Source organism: Electrophorus electricus, chromosome 16, assembly GCF_041902795.1.
Source record: "Electrophorus electricus isolate QZ-2024a chromosome 16, ASM4190279v1, whole genome shotgun sequence".
In the NCBI taxonomy this organism is placed as follows: domain Eukaryota; kingdom Metazoa; phylum Chordata; class Actinopteri; order Gymnotiformes; family Gymnotidae; genus Electrophorus; species Electrophorus electricus.
In genome coordinates this window covers 21,839,181-21,852,629 of record NC_137512.1, presented here as the reverse complement: position 1 = coordinate 21,852,629, position 13,449 = coordinate 21,839,181, and the positions used below count along the sequence as shown (strand labels likewise).

Here is a 13,449-nt window from a genome sequence, read left to right as displayed (position 1 = left end):
GGGGATGTAGCTCAGTGGTAGAGCGCATGCTTTGCATGTATGAGGCCCCGGGTTCAATCCCCGGCATCTCCAATTTGTTTTTTAAATGCTGCTATCTAGTACAAAGAGCCTCGTATTAAATCTAACTGAATCCACAGAAACGTTATGTTTTATTTCACAAATTTCTTTGTTTTCAGCTCAAACCTTAACCATTACTTTCTTTTTTCCTTCTTTCTCTGATACAAATCTTTCAAAATGTATTAAATCTAATAAATGTAGAATGCATTTACACAGCCTTGACTCCTAAACTGCAATTCTAAGATGCCTTATAGTTCCTGACTATTCTTTATTTTCAGATCACCCTAAATGTGCTCTCATGAGCCTGTTTGTGGTGCTCACAATGGGCATCTATTTGACTGCAGAGTTCCTCAAAGAGGGATTTCAGTTGTTAGGGACACAAGAGTTCACATGGTTCTTTGTGGCTTTCGATCATTCTGTTTCTAACACACAACTCTATTCACACACAGGCACCCTGCTTTTTTCTCACTGTCCTAAAATACAGTGCTCACTAACCTTCTGACCCTCTAGCCAGCAGTAACCTTTGACCTATACTTTGCACAGAATTTGTGTGGGTCAGGCTCATCACCAGGACAACCACAGCAACAATGCATCCTCTGCTTTTCCCTGATACTTTCCTGATCCTGAAAAGGTTATTTCCGTTGCAGAAAAAAAATATACGTCATTAACATTTTCTGGAAGCTGTTTGTTTTAGGCTGTTGTGTATTATATAAAGTATTTTAAGGTACCCTTGTTGACATGTTCTATCAAAAGACATACAGATAAATAGGTGAAGTTGCTTTGTAAACATTCAGCAACTGGCCGGAGTGTCTTTTGTATGCTTTTCTTGTTAAGTCGTTCCCCTAGAACTCATACAGTACATCCTGCAAAAAAGAATGACCGCACATCTGGAATTTTTCACCCTCACTTAGTCCCTCTATCTCTCACCCTCTCTTTCTGTTATAATCATAAACTCTTACAAGGTACCATGTAACAGTCCAGCATGTCTAAATGCATTCCTTCCCCAGTCATCCATAGTGTTTCTTCTATCAGCATCTGCTTTTTTGGAACAAAACCCGTATGCTTGCTGATGTTTGTCAAGTTTGGAATATACAGAAACTAAGCAGTAACAGGTTAAGAAGTAAGTGTTTCCCAAGTCATATCACAACAATGAATTTAGAGAGAAAGATACATTTAAATCATCAAAGCATGCTTTTTAAGATTTGGTTCAGACACTACCACTCATCAAATCATGCATACACACACACACACCCGCGTGCACTTCAAACAAAGCAGCAAGATAATCACAATACTCTTAAAGCAGGCAGTCATGCCAGTGCATTCAAGTAAATAGGGGCTCTAAATCTCACAAGGCAGAATGAGGGATTTTTACTAATAATATCCTAGACAGAGAGACACATACACACACAATGACACCACTGTGTGGCTGGGGAAGCGTGAGGGAAGAGAAGCAAGAGACTGAGAGAAGAAGGGAGGGGAGGGGAGGAGAAGTGAAGAGGGGAGGGTCACATCTGTTCAGAGAGGGAGAGAGCAGGAAAGGTTGAGTGATAGGGTGGGTGTGGAAAAGTGAAACGACACAGAAGTTCTTGGGACAGAAGGACGGTAAGATGTCTTGTGTATTTTGCAAATTGTGAGTTCCATTATTTCTTTAACTTTTTGTACTTTTTAGATTTTAAACGGGTGTGTTCAGATGAAGAGAAAATGAAAATAATCATAGATCTAATTTGTGATGTTTTCAAATATATTGTGGGTGCTCAATTTTTTAAAAATGGGCATTAATTCAACTTCATTTTGTTGTGTTATCATGTACTATGACACAAAGGGGTAGAAAATCTGCAGGTCTATGTACACGTTACGTGACTTTTCTGTTGTTAGTCTGATAGTAGTACGTTATAGTCTGATATCATTTTCTCTTAGGGTCAGAGGCTCATTCTTGCTCAGTCTCTCTCTCATTCATACACAGGCACATTTTCCATATCATCTACTGTTCATAAATGTCTTTCGAGCTTTCCCTTTCACTCAGTCCCTCCACACTGAGCTTTTGATTTTGTCCCCTGTCACCACCCCATGAGATTAGATGCTTTACTTTAATTCCATTACTGCATAATCCTGCTGCTCCCCCTCTGCCCACCCTTTCCCTTCCGTCTGCCCTGTCTTGTATTGTTGTCTCCCATAATAAATTTACACCCGCTAATTTAATTAAATACTTGCATCCTGCAAGCCGGGCCAGCGCCCCTCATTCCATATTTTCCCTACTAAATGAAATCGGTCACCTAGGCCCCACACTTTCATCATCTTTGAAGCGTCACCTTTTCAGTTATGCAAATCCTGGTCTCTCTTTGATACTGTTTTCCTCTTTGCAAGTGAAAAAACCACCATCGTTAAATCTAGTATCAATTTATTTATGAGCCCCTTTTATTTGATAAGCTTAATTATTAATGTGCAATGTGTTTTATTCTTTTGTAAAATAAAAGAAGGGGGTGTGGTGTAATGGCATCAGTTGAGATTTTTCCTCTGTAGTGTCTGTAATTCTCTTTTCCTAACATATACACGTGCATCATTTCTCCATGATCCACTGATTCTGCAGTTGCGGAGCGCGGCCTCTCAGCCCGGTGTCACAAAGCTGTGGAATCCTCTTCTTGCTGTGGAACTGGCAGTTATTAATATGAATTTATAGGAAGGCTATTATCACTCAACTGGTCCTTCCAGAGGTCGTGCAAGCTCTCAGCATGAAGGTGGTGCTGTGGACAGTGCTTGCACTTAGCCTGTGTGTATACCAGGGGGCAATCTCTGTACCAGTAGACCTTCACACTAACCCAGGGACCTCTACAGCTCCTTCCTCTGCCCCACCCACAGAGGATGAGAGTGCACGCCTAGTGGTAAATTTCCCCATTATGTACCAGTATGGCTGTAGGTTGGAAGTATCAACAATTGTTCAACTGCATCATATTGTTGTAGACAGGGGTTTAGATGCACTGAATGGTGTTGATTTTTCATTAAGAGAGGGTGACAATTAGCCCTGTTTGGCTTACACAGAACTATGCCATTAGAAATTTAAACACTGAGACTAAATGCTATTATTTAAATTGCATCACAATATTTGAAACTGAAGTTTGAAATAATTTTCAAAGTTCATAAACAAGAAGTATAAAATCTGAAACTGAATGTCATGCATAAAAGTATAACATTCAACGTTTGAAATTCAGAATTAAACATAGTTGCATATAATTGAAGTGCAAAAAATAGTGAAAGGACTGAATCAGACATTTCCACATCACATTCCTATCACTATCTACAGTATACAACAGGAGACTTACATTAAATTATTAAAACTAAATAAAGTAATAAACCGAGTAAACTAAAAAAAATAAAAAATAAAAAAAACTTAGTTATCCCACTGCCTGAAGTTAAACACATCAGAACAGTCCGAAGCTTAACACATTAACAACAGCAGAAATACTGACACCAGCACTAACCAAATCTCTTGGTGTTTTGATAGGATTGGCTCACAAAGTATGGCTACCTGCCTCCACCTGATCCTTCTACTGGCCAGCTTCAGGTCTGGTCAGCTGTCACACAAGCTGTGAAGGCTATGCAGAGGTTTGCAGGTTTGGACGACACAGGAGCCTTAGGTAGGAGAACTGAGCTCAGTGTCTCACCCTGCTATACCTAGTATATCAATCAACCACCCATCTCTCTCCATGTCTCTGTCTCTCTCTCTCTCTCTCTCTCTCTCTCTCTCTCTCTCTCTCTCTCTCTCAGATGAGGAGACACTAAGGCTAATGCAGACACCGCGCTGTTCACTTCCTGATAAAGGCAGTGAGGTCAGTGCTCTGTCAGCTTCAGACACCGAGGGTCATGGCCAAAGAATGAAAAGGGCAGCATCACCCTGGACTCAGCGAAACATCAATTGGAGGTTTGAGTGACAGTGTTTCTTGATCCTCCAATGGAGGATCATGTTGTCTAATTTCTCTTTTCTTTCACTAACTTTGATAGCCAATTTTGTGTGTTCAAATGATCCCATGCAGCGTGCAGTCCATGAGTTTCACTAAGTAAAAAAGGCTGCTCAGTCGAGAACTAAATGTGCGAATTTTTTAGATAATGTTACATGAAAAAGATGTCCTGTTGATGGGCTGAAGAAACTCATTAGCTAAAACCATACCTGTTTTGAAATACACTGGCTAAAATTAGTAACTGTAATACATGTAACATTCTTGCCATCTTTCTTCAGGTTACAGTCATACCCTGCCTCCTCAGGTCTGTCCCGTGAGATGATTCGCACTCTGGTCTTCTATGCACTCCGGGTGTGGGCGGAGCCTACACTTCTTGAGTTTCATGAGGTTGAGTTTCATCTTTATTAGTTCAAGAAGATATAATGTGATCTGCAGCTAACAGGCATATGTTTCAGACTGAAAAGATCATATTCACTTTACTGAAGATAGATATGAGCAATCATAAAAAGCATTCCTATTTGTTTTTTCCACTTAAGGACATGTCACACTCTATCTGAATTGCGATAGGTTGGAGGGCCAAAGGGGACAGATCTTCAGATTGATTTTTTATATGGCTTTCATGGTGATGGATACCCATTTGATGGGGCTGGTGGAGCTGTTGGCCACGCCTTCTTTCCCTCTGACCCTGACAGAGCGGGAGAAGTTCATTTGGATGCAGAGGAGGATTGGGCTTTCAGACAGCCAGGTAGCTCAAAAGCATGTGCACAAGATGGTTAACAGAACCTATTGAAACCATCTGTGATCAAAAACTAGTTTGTCTTCCATCAGCCTCAGAAGGCACAGACCTGTTCACAGTGCTGGTGCATGAGCTTGGCCATGCCCTTGGACTCTCACACTCATCAACACGACGATCTGTGATGCGCCCATATTACCAAGGACCCCTGGGGGACCCTCTAAACTTCAGCCTTGACCCTCCCGACAGACAGCACATCACAGCTCTCTATGGTATGTGTTATTAGCTCATTCTTCTCAACAATTAATCTATGCCAGTAGCATGCTATTTTTTTGTCTATGAATCACAAAAACCTAAAGAGAATCTTAAAAAGATAGCTGATGTACTACTGTGAGTGTGAGTGTGTGAGTGTATGTGTGTGTGTGTGTGTGTGTGTGTGTGTGAGTGTGTGTGTGTGTGTGTGTGTGTGTGAGTGTGAGTGTGTGTGCGTGAGTGTGTATGTGTGTGTGTATGTGTGTGTGTGTGTGTGTGTGTATGTGTGTGAGTGTGTGTGTGTGTGTGTGTGTGAGTGTGTGTGTGTGTGTGTGTGTGTGTGTGTGTGTGTGTGTGTGTGTGAGTGAGTGTGTGTGTGTGTGTGTGTGTGTGTGTGTGTGTGTGTGTGGACATGGGTGGTTAAAAGCTATTTTCTTTAATGCAAGCACAGTTGTTTTTAAGTTGAGAGACAAACTGGCAAAAATATGTGTGTTCAGGGAAAAGGGGTCAACATCTACACACAGACAGCCATCCCCTCGAGGCTGAAGCTCAACTGAGACGTCAACAAGGAGACACACTCACAAACAGGCACAAACATACTTTCAGGTAAGAACAAGACTCATGCAGTACCTGGAATATTGTAGGCCTTATTTACACAACTGATACGTTATTGTTTGTTATTGTTGTTTTGTCACAATGCAAAGCCTGTTTAAAATAGTGTAAAAAGTGAGAAATTAGAAATGGATGATTTTTAAAAATGGTTAAAATTGTCAGAACAGAAGACAAAAGAAACTTCCTAAAAACAAAAGTATGGGTTTTCTCTGTTCTCTCTCTGAAGTTATTCTGTGGATCGCTGCAACACCACTTTCGATGCAGTTGCTAAGATCCGAGGAGAGACATTTTTCTTCAAAGGTATAGTTCCGAGCTGTTTTAGCAGGTTCAACTAGACATGGCTATGAATGCGAGAGTCACTAGATTAGAAATTTACAGCATTCCTTCCTTCTCCAACACTCTCTCTCTCTCTCTCTCTCTCTCTCTCTCTCTCTCTATGTCACTTTAAATGGTTTTCATGTTCTAACGTCTTCACCAACAGGTCTGCGTATGTGGAGGGTGAGCAGAGACGGTCTTATCTCAAAGAAAGCTGTGTCTGTGCGCAGACTTTGGGGGGCTCTACCATCCTCATTACCCCCCTTGAGGGCTGTTCTGGAGAGAAATACAGATCATGCTATCATCTTCATTAGCGGTCAGTCCCTCAGAACATCCTGTTCATCTACATACATGGCATAAAAATCCCAAGCAGTTACTAAATTAGGACAGTGGCCCTAAATGTTACATCGACAGCTGGTGAAGTGGCTATTACTGATATTTAAAGGAGCATTGGGTCATTATTAAAGTAAATGCACATCACAAATTTCCACCATTGCATCTGAACCATGTAAACCATCATTTACAGTACAGTTGCAGTAGTTGAGGTGTCAGACAAGCCTTCTCACATATGCAGTACCACAATGCCTTTCCAGGCTCCCACGTCTGGCTGTTTAAGGACCTGTCTCTCCAGGAGGGCTTCCCAAAGACCCTGTCTGCCCTGGCTCCCAGTGGATTGGATGGAGGGTGGCAGGGCCTGCACTGGGAGCCTGAGCGCGGAGTGGTGTGGGGTCCTCTGAGAGAGCGCGCAGACAAGAGGGAGGGAGATGAGGAGGAAAGTCGGGTTTGGAAGGAACTCATCGAAGGAGGAGTAAACGGGATGCTCGTGGAGAATGACGGTGAGGTGGGGGGTGATGTTGCACCGTGTGTTCTAAGTTGTGTCAAACTCAAGGTATGGTCTTGGGTCGTTTGTGTGTGTGTGTGTATGCACATGTGATAACATGTAGGACTGCTTTGTTTCATGCGTCTGTATACATGTGTGTTTATCAGTTTGTTTTTCTCTATCACCCTTTGTCCATCAGGTTCCATCTACCTTTTCAAGGGTCATTCCTATTGGAAATTTCCATACCCAGGCTCAGCCCCTGAGGAGGGATACCCCAGGCCCTTGGCCACTGATTGGCTAGACTGTCCTCATCCCTCCCCCTTTCAACCCAGCGATGTCTCGCTAATATCAGCCATTGGTCAACAGGAGCAACAAAAGAGGAAAGATCAAGCAACAGTAGACCAGATCAGACACAGGGACAGAGTCGTGAACACTCAGCCTTACTGGGACTGCCCCTGTCTCAACAGAGCAACACAGTCTAATGCAGGACTCCGTTTACTAATATTTACCCTGCTGTCACTCACGTTCACAAGGGTCCCTGTCACTTTATAACCTACACCCCCCCCCCCCCACACACACACACACACAAACACACACACACACACACACCCTACACCTCCAGACATTTTTGCAGTGGCAAATAGCAAAATAATTACTATCACAAATTCTTAAATGATCAAACAAATGTTAAATATAATCTATCTTTACTACCTATTTATTTTACGATGAAATACCATTCAAAGGATGCTTTAATTATTAACAGAAAAACAAATCTGCATCTTTTCAGTTTAGGAATATAATTGTATAACACTGTTCAAGAACAGTAAGCTGTTGTAAATAGTCTTATCTGAAACTGAGGCAGTATAGCTCACAACTTCATAAAACTATTGTACACTGTATATGTATTACATTTTATAGTCATGATATATTTATTGAAAGTAATGTTACTTAATTATGTCAACCAAGTTGAGGCAGGACACAAATGCAACAGTGAGAAATGTTTATTGAGGGCAGTTCCAAACTCGTGGCTGTGGATAGAGTCCATGGTAGGTAAGCCGATAGACAGAGATATGACTCTATGGATGGACAGACAGCCAGATAAATGTATCCAAACATTATTCAAATCTGGCATATTCTCCATACTGAGAAGGAGAGCCCATTGAACCAATGTAATGCAATACCAAGCACTGAACAACAAACATTAATGACTGGTAAAAGTGAATGATTTACAGTGTATGTCAGTTATCACCACAACACTAGAGACTGGCAAGTATGTGCTTCTAAATATATGCTTACAGGTTAATTTTTTAATCTTTTTCATGGGGGGGAGCCAATAAGTAATAAATACTTGCCTATGTTGTTTGCATACCACACCGTTTTCTTAGTCTAATCATTCTGCTGGGTAGAAAAGACTTCTTCAAAGGTATAGTTCTAAGCTGTTTTAGCAGGCTCAACTAGACATGGCTACAATTGCGAGAGTCAGTAGATTAGAAATTTACAGCATTCCTTCCTTCTCCACCACTCTCTCTCTCTCTCTCTCTCTCTCTCTCTCTCTCTGTGTCACTTTAAATGGTTTTCATGTTCTAATGTCTTCACCAACAGGTCTGAGTATGTGGAGGGTGAGCAGAGACAGACTTCCTAAAGCCACTAATCCTGAAAGCTGTGTTATCTTTTTTTTTTCCTGGTTGCATGCATTCCCATGAACAGTAATATTTTGTCAAAAAATTAGAGAAAACCAAAACGCTCAAAATCTGTTTTAGCCAATTATCTGAACTGTGACGTTCTTTTCCCCTTTCTGACAAGCAACATTTAGCTTAATGTGGTAAAGCTATTTTGTAGCCACATTCAGTACGCAGTTTAGAGTTGCGTTTGCTGCAGTCTGTAAAAAACATTTATAGGCTTCACTGGCTACAACATGCACAGCACTTCATATACAATCCAACATACAGGCAGATGATGGACCCCACTGATGAATGTATATGTTGAAAATAAGAGCATTTCTGTAGGGTAATTTTAACCAAATGAAATAGCTATAGGTAAAACACCTAAAAATTCACTTTAGTTAAGGTATAGAAGAATTTACACTAAATTACATGTGTAGTAACCCATTATTTTCTTCAAATTAGACAGGAGACAATTAAGTTTTAGCTTTTAAGAATCATAATTCCATTTAAATTTAATTAAGTATGAAAAAGTATTTCATGTTTTCCCTCAGACTTTATGATGTTCACTTTATGAACTCAATAAAATTCAATGGTGTTGAAGGCCAGATATTTATGTTTTAATTATGAGGTAAAAGTTCTCCAAAAAGTCTCTGAAAGTGCAGATGCATAAATATAGTCTTACTATAAGTATAGTTTCACCCAGCCTCTGGATATTATGCAAGTCCTAAACCCATCAGGACTGACTTTAGTTGGGTTCACTATAGGCCTGCACACAAGTGAGGAATGTGATTCTGAACATATAGTGCCATGGCTTAAGATGTGGGAGATATCGGTTTAAATTTAGCACATTTAAGCAATGATTTCATCTATGGGACAACAATCAATTATTGTTTACATATCAGGACAGGGATATTTCTTTGATAACATTAGCGTTAAACGTCTCACAATTGGCAGACAGCTATAGCTCTTTACATGTGTGCACACATATATACGCAAATTATACTATACTTCTGTTTTCAGTATTAAATATTGTCTTCATTTCTAATTGTAATTTATTTTAACTTTATTGTATTTTTTATATTTTATTTATTGCTTTATAATGTATTTTGAAAGCATTTAATATCAAACAAAACATTAAAAAACATTTGTACACATCAAATAAATGCGTAGATGTCCTATAAAAAGCTGGCAGACAGGAAGATATAGAGGATTTTCCAAATCTACAAAATTCTAATATCCAGAGCTCAATTTACTGGAAGGGGGCCTGCCTCTGGTGCTGTTGTGACACTTTGAAAGGACCATGTAGCTGTTCCAGAACAAACTCCCCCTGCCACACTGCCACAAGGTCACAGAGTATAAAGCCACGTGAAGTGTTGGTGTCCAGTAGACAGGTGAGCAGGAGTTCCTGAGTTCCTGACATGGCTGTTCTCATCAGTCTTCTGGGTTTTCTCAGCTTCCTTGCTGCAAGCCAAGCTGCCGACCTCGACTGTGAGACCTTCATAAATCCACTGGTGCTGAAAGAAAACTATAGTTCAGTAAGTGATTTTATTAGTCCATTAGCTGAGATGCTTACAGGAGATGTTTTAATATTCACTTATATTACAAACAATGCTGTCAAATATTACAGGAAAAATAATAATTCAAAAAAGAATCTGTATTTTCTGTATTTATGTTATCACATAATGATTCTTGTAACTGACACACATTTGGCAGTGATTTTTTATATATATAAACCTGATAGCAACATTTACCTGAATGTTTGTAAAAGTATCTAACCTATCTTTTTAGAAAACAAGCCTTCCCAAATGCCTTGTACAAAGATTTCATTCGGGATTTCATTTTCTTCCAAATGTTCATGTTCTTTTGGTGAAGTATTTTCATTTTTTAGGTCATGGGGAAGTGGATCGTCATTGAAGGAATTTCTAATGATCCCTTGATCACAAATATCTTAAAAGTATTTAACAGCTCTTGGATAGAATTTGCTCCCACCCCCTACAATGACACTTTCTCTCTCAATGAAGGGAACATGATGTAAGTGTTTCTATTATTTTTGCATCTCAACTCAATCTCATTCTTCCCAAGATAAGATCCTAAAGGTGCCATGTTTACGCCTAATCATCCATGTGTGCTTTTCCCCCTAAGGAATGGAACATGTCAATGTACCACTATGAACATAACTTTGGAAAGCAGTGTTTTACATGTCAATGGTAAGGTTTAGAGCAGCTCCCAATCCAACCTATGGCCAGCGGATTATGTGTTGACGCAAGTGGTGCCTGTTGCATGCATTTGCGTAGCCATGAATGGTCTTTGAGTAAAAATGCTACCTCTCAGTTAATCCCACTGTGCATTTCAGTGTAGGTAAAGGAAAGCGTGATGTTGAATCTAATTGTTTTGGTATTATTATGTCTGTCAGTGTTAATCAGTATGATTTGAAATGTATAGATAACCGCAATTTAGCTGGTTGCCTTGTCTTCACAGAAAGTAACATGAGCTCAAAGGGTCATTTCCTGCCATCTTGTTCTGAGTGTCTAACCATGAAATTTACTACTCAGAGGGAAAATGAGACCTCCATCTCCCTCTACACGTTCAGTAAGTCACTTTGCTCTTTTCTGATGTAGCTCTTTTATCAGCTATTTAGAAACTTTTATAGTTATAAACCAGTGAGCAAGTTTTAAGCATAAGGTTCAACTTCAGGGTCAGATAAATGATCAGACAAATCCTCCAACAATCATACCACACAGTGGTTCTCATGTTTGGAGTCCATAGACCCCCACGGTGTAGAAGAAGGAATGACAAAACGTTTAATTATACTTTTAATTGTTAAAATAATTTATGGTTGCAATAAATAATTGAAATTCATATAATTCTAACTATAAATATTCCAGTGGATCACCCATTTCCACCCCAAAATTAAAGTGAGTTCACCCAAAGATGATAAATGTGGTATAAGTTTGGATTCATTCATGTAGATCAAGAGAAGGTATACGTCTACTGGTCAGAATGTTTTTTCCTCAGGGGATTCATAAAGTGGTCCTTTGATGGGCTTACAGTTGAAGAACACCTAATGTTGCCAGAAACTTCCACCAAACATGCACATTAAGCTAAGATTGTTAGTGTAGTTGTTAATGCTAGGTGTACCATGCAATAGGATTTTGCTGCTTTTCCTGCTTCAGAAAGGCTGATTCAGGCTATATATGCTGGGCTGGAGCAGGAAAACAAACAAACAAAAAAAAGTAATGCAGCTGACCTAGGACAAAGAAACACTGAAAGTACTGGGATCTCAGCCTGAATAATGCCGGATGATGAATTAATAGATTTATGGGTCACGCGGGGTCGCTGAAAGGTCACACTTTAGTCCTTTCGGAACGCAAAGGGCCGCGACTTCCCACAAACATCATTTCCCTTACGTGATTACGATTAAAACTTTTCCCCATTAATTATTCTAAAATTGCCTATATCATGAGTAAACATATCGTATCAATAGAACTCAAATAATGTACGCCACTTTTCTAAAATAATAATAATAATAATAATAATAATGAAATATTGCAGAAAGGGCGGGGAAACCATCGGCATCGCAGTTGGATATGTACTGGAATCAAGCCGAGTGTCTTGGATTTAAAAAAGAGATACAGTTCTCCTATGATGGTGTTACAGGTCAGTAACCCGTGGTTTGCAATACATGGAAATTCAAGGCGTAATGTAGAGAACTGTAACACGTTCCTAAAATGTTTCGCTCTATTGTTAAGGGGTTTTTATGAGGCTTTGACATGCGTAATAGCAGACATAGCAGGACATGTTATCTCCTGGTCATTTTGTGTTCTTTCGCTCTCCATTTTTAGATTTCTGTCAGAGGGACAAGAATGATTCATTTCAATGCAAGACTAAACCTGAAAAAAATGATGAATGAATCTCATACGCTTATCATCTCGTTATCAGTCAGTACTTTGATTATTTTCATTAACTTTTTTTTTTGCCCGGAATCTTTCTATGAATTTGTCAACGCTGATTTAATTGTATGTGTTTTGTTTTGTTTTTTCTTTGTTTGTATGCTAAAACTCAATATAAAGTGTCCCTGTTCCTTTCTGTACGTAGAGTGACTATACACACATTTTACCTGACACTGGTGTTTTGTTTATACTGTCCGTGTGCTTCTTTGGAATAACAGCGGTCATGTAAGAGAAACACACCCACAGGTAAAGGGAGGTGGCGATCGCCTTAGTAGATAGAACTCGTTAAGTAAGTTGACGTGAAGTGGTGACATTCGTTTCAAGACAAGTGTTGACTTCCAGCGATCGAGTTCGCTTGTTGAAGATGAGAATCGACGCGGTGCTTTAACACAACAGTGTCCGCGAGACGAAATTACAACAATTTAACGTTTAATTTTTGTAGTTTGTTTTTTTTAAAGTGGAGTACTATCTGTACCAATACAACTTCGGAATGAGATGAGGAGGCACTATGATAAATGTTTAGTTTTGTTTCTTATAGCCGTATGTATGCTCGCTTTTTCCTCCTGGAACATCACGAAACAGGGTAAGCCCTTTAACCGAATTTTCTTTTTTTGTCTATGTTAATGTTAATCAAAGGAACTCATCGTGGTCAGTATAAATTCAGTTTTGAATTTGGGGACCGGCGACACGATTTTAAGCATCACAAATTACATCATGCGGGCACAGAAGCAACCCAACAGTAATGGAAAAGGATATTGCAGCCTTCGGTAAATTATTTTAATAAGCGCAACAAGTGCCCGATTATATATTTTAGTAGCAGATACTCAAAGCTGTCTTGTTGTTGTTCTAATAAGTAAACAAGTTTAGGAGAAATCCGTAACAAATGTGTTTTTATTGTGTGGTAAGTTAAAGACTACCTGTCGCTCGGTGAGTTCTGCACTAACCGGGACCCAGTCACCAAGTTTGGTGAAAAAGGACGCATACAAGTTTGAACGTTTAAAGGAGTATCTAACCACGCCTTGGCCTTTGTACCCAGTACAATAATATTTATCAGAAGATAAGCCCTAATTAATGTCGTTAAGACAGATAACGA

General features: G+C 39.6%; 2 protein-coding genes and 1 non-coding gene across 5 annotated transcripts; all 3 read left to right on the top strand.

Moving 5' to 3' along the window:
* On the top strand, positions 1 to 72 carry trnaa-ugc (transfer RNA alanine (anticodon UGC)). The gene has a single exon. It is a non-coding gene; the product is annotated as a tRNA-Ala (tRNA).
* Positions 73 to 1,591: 1,519 nt separating this feature from the next.
* On the top strand, positions 1,592 to 8,113 carry mmp17b (matrix metallopeptidase 17b). 3 transcript variants are annotated; one of them, XM_081699300.1, is made up of 12 exons: positions 1,644 to 1,659; positions 2,645 to 2,936; positions 3,557 to 3,689; positions 3,820 to 3,973; positions 4,289 to 4,397; positions 4,578 to 4,755; positions 4,839 to 5,015; positions 5,493 to 5,601; positions 5,834 to 5,907; positions 6,089 to 6,238; positions 6,516 to 6,758; positions 6,942 to 8,113. In XM_081699300.1, exons 2-12 carry the CDS (start codon positions 2,787 to 2,789, stop codon positions 7,292 to 7,294), a joined length of 1,830 nt encoding a protein of 609 aa, XP_081555426.1. In that variant the 5' UTR covers positions 1,644 to 1,659; positions 2,645 to 2,786; the 3' UTR covers positions 7,295 to 8,113. The 3 variants fall into 3 exon arrangements, with proteins under 3 accessions (XP_081555427.1, XP_081555426.1, XP_035388297.2); XM_035532404.2 differs by lacking the exon at positions 1,644 to 1,659 and adding an exon at positions 1,669 to 1,687; XM_081699301.1 differs by lacking the exon at positions 2,645 to 2,936 and having other exon boundaries at positions 1,592 to 1,659.
* Positions 8,114 to 9,768: 1,655 nt separating this feature from the next.
* Positions 9,769 to 12,490, top strand: LOC145651717 (saxitoxin and tetrodotoxin-binding protein 2). Its single transcript, XM_081699155.1, has 6 exons — positions 9,769 to 9,941; positions 10,295 to 10,437; positions 10,549 to 10,613; positions 10,885 to 10,995; positions 11,959 to 12,063; positions 12,249 to 12,490. The coding sequence occupies exons 1-6, from the start codon at positions 9,825 to 9,827 to the stop codon at positions 12,314 to 12,316; spliced, it is 609 nt and encodes a 202-aa protein (XP_081555281.1). The 5' UTR covers positions 9,769 to 9,824; the 3' UTR covers positions 12,317 to 12,490.
* Positions 12,491 to 13,449: the final 959 nt, after the last annotated feature.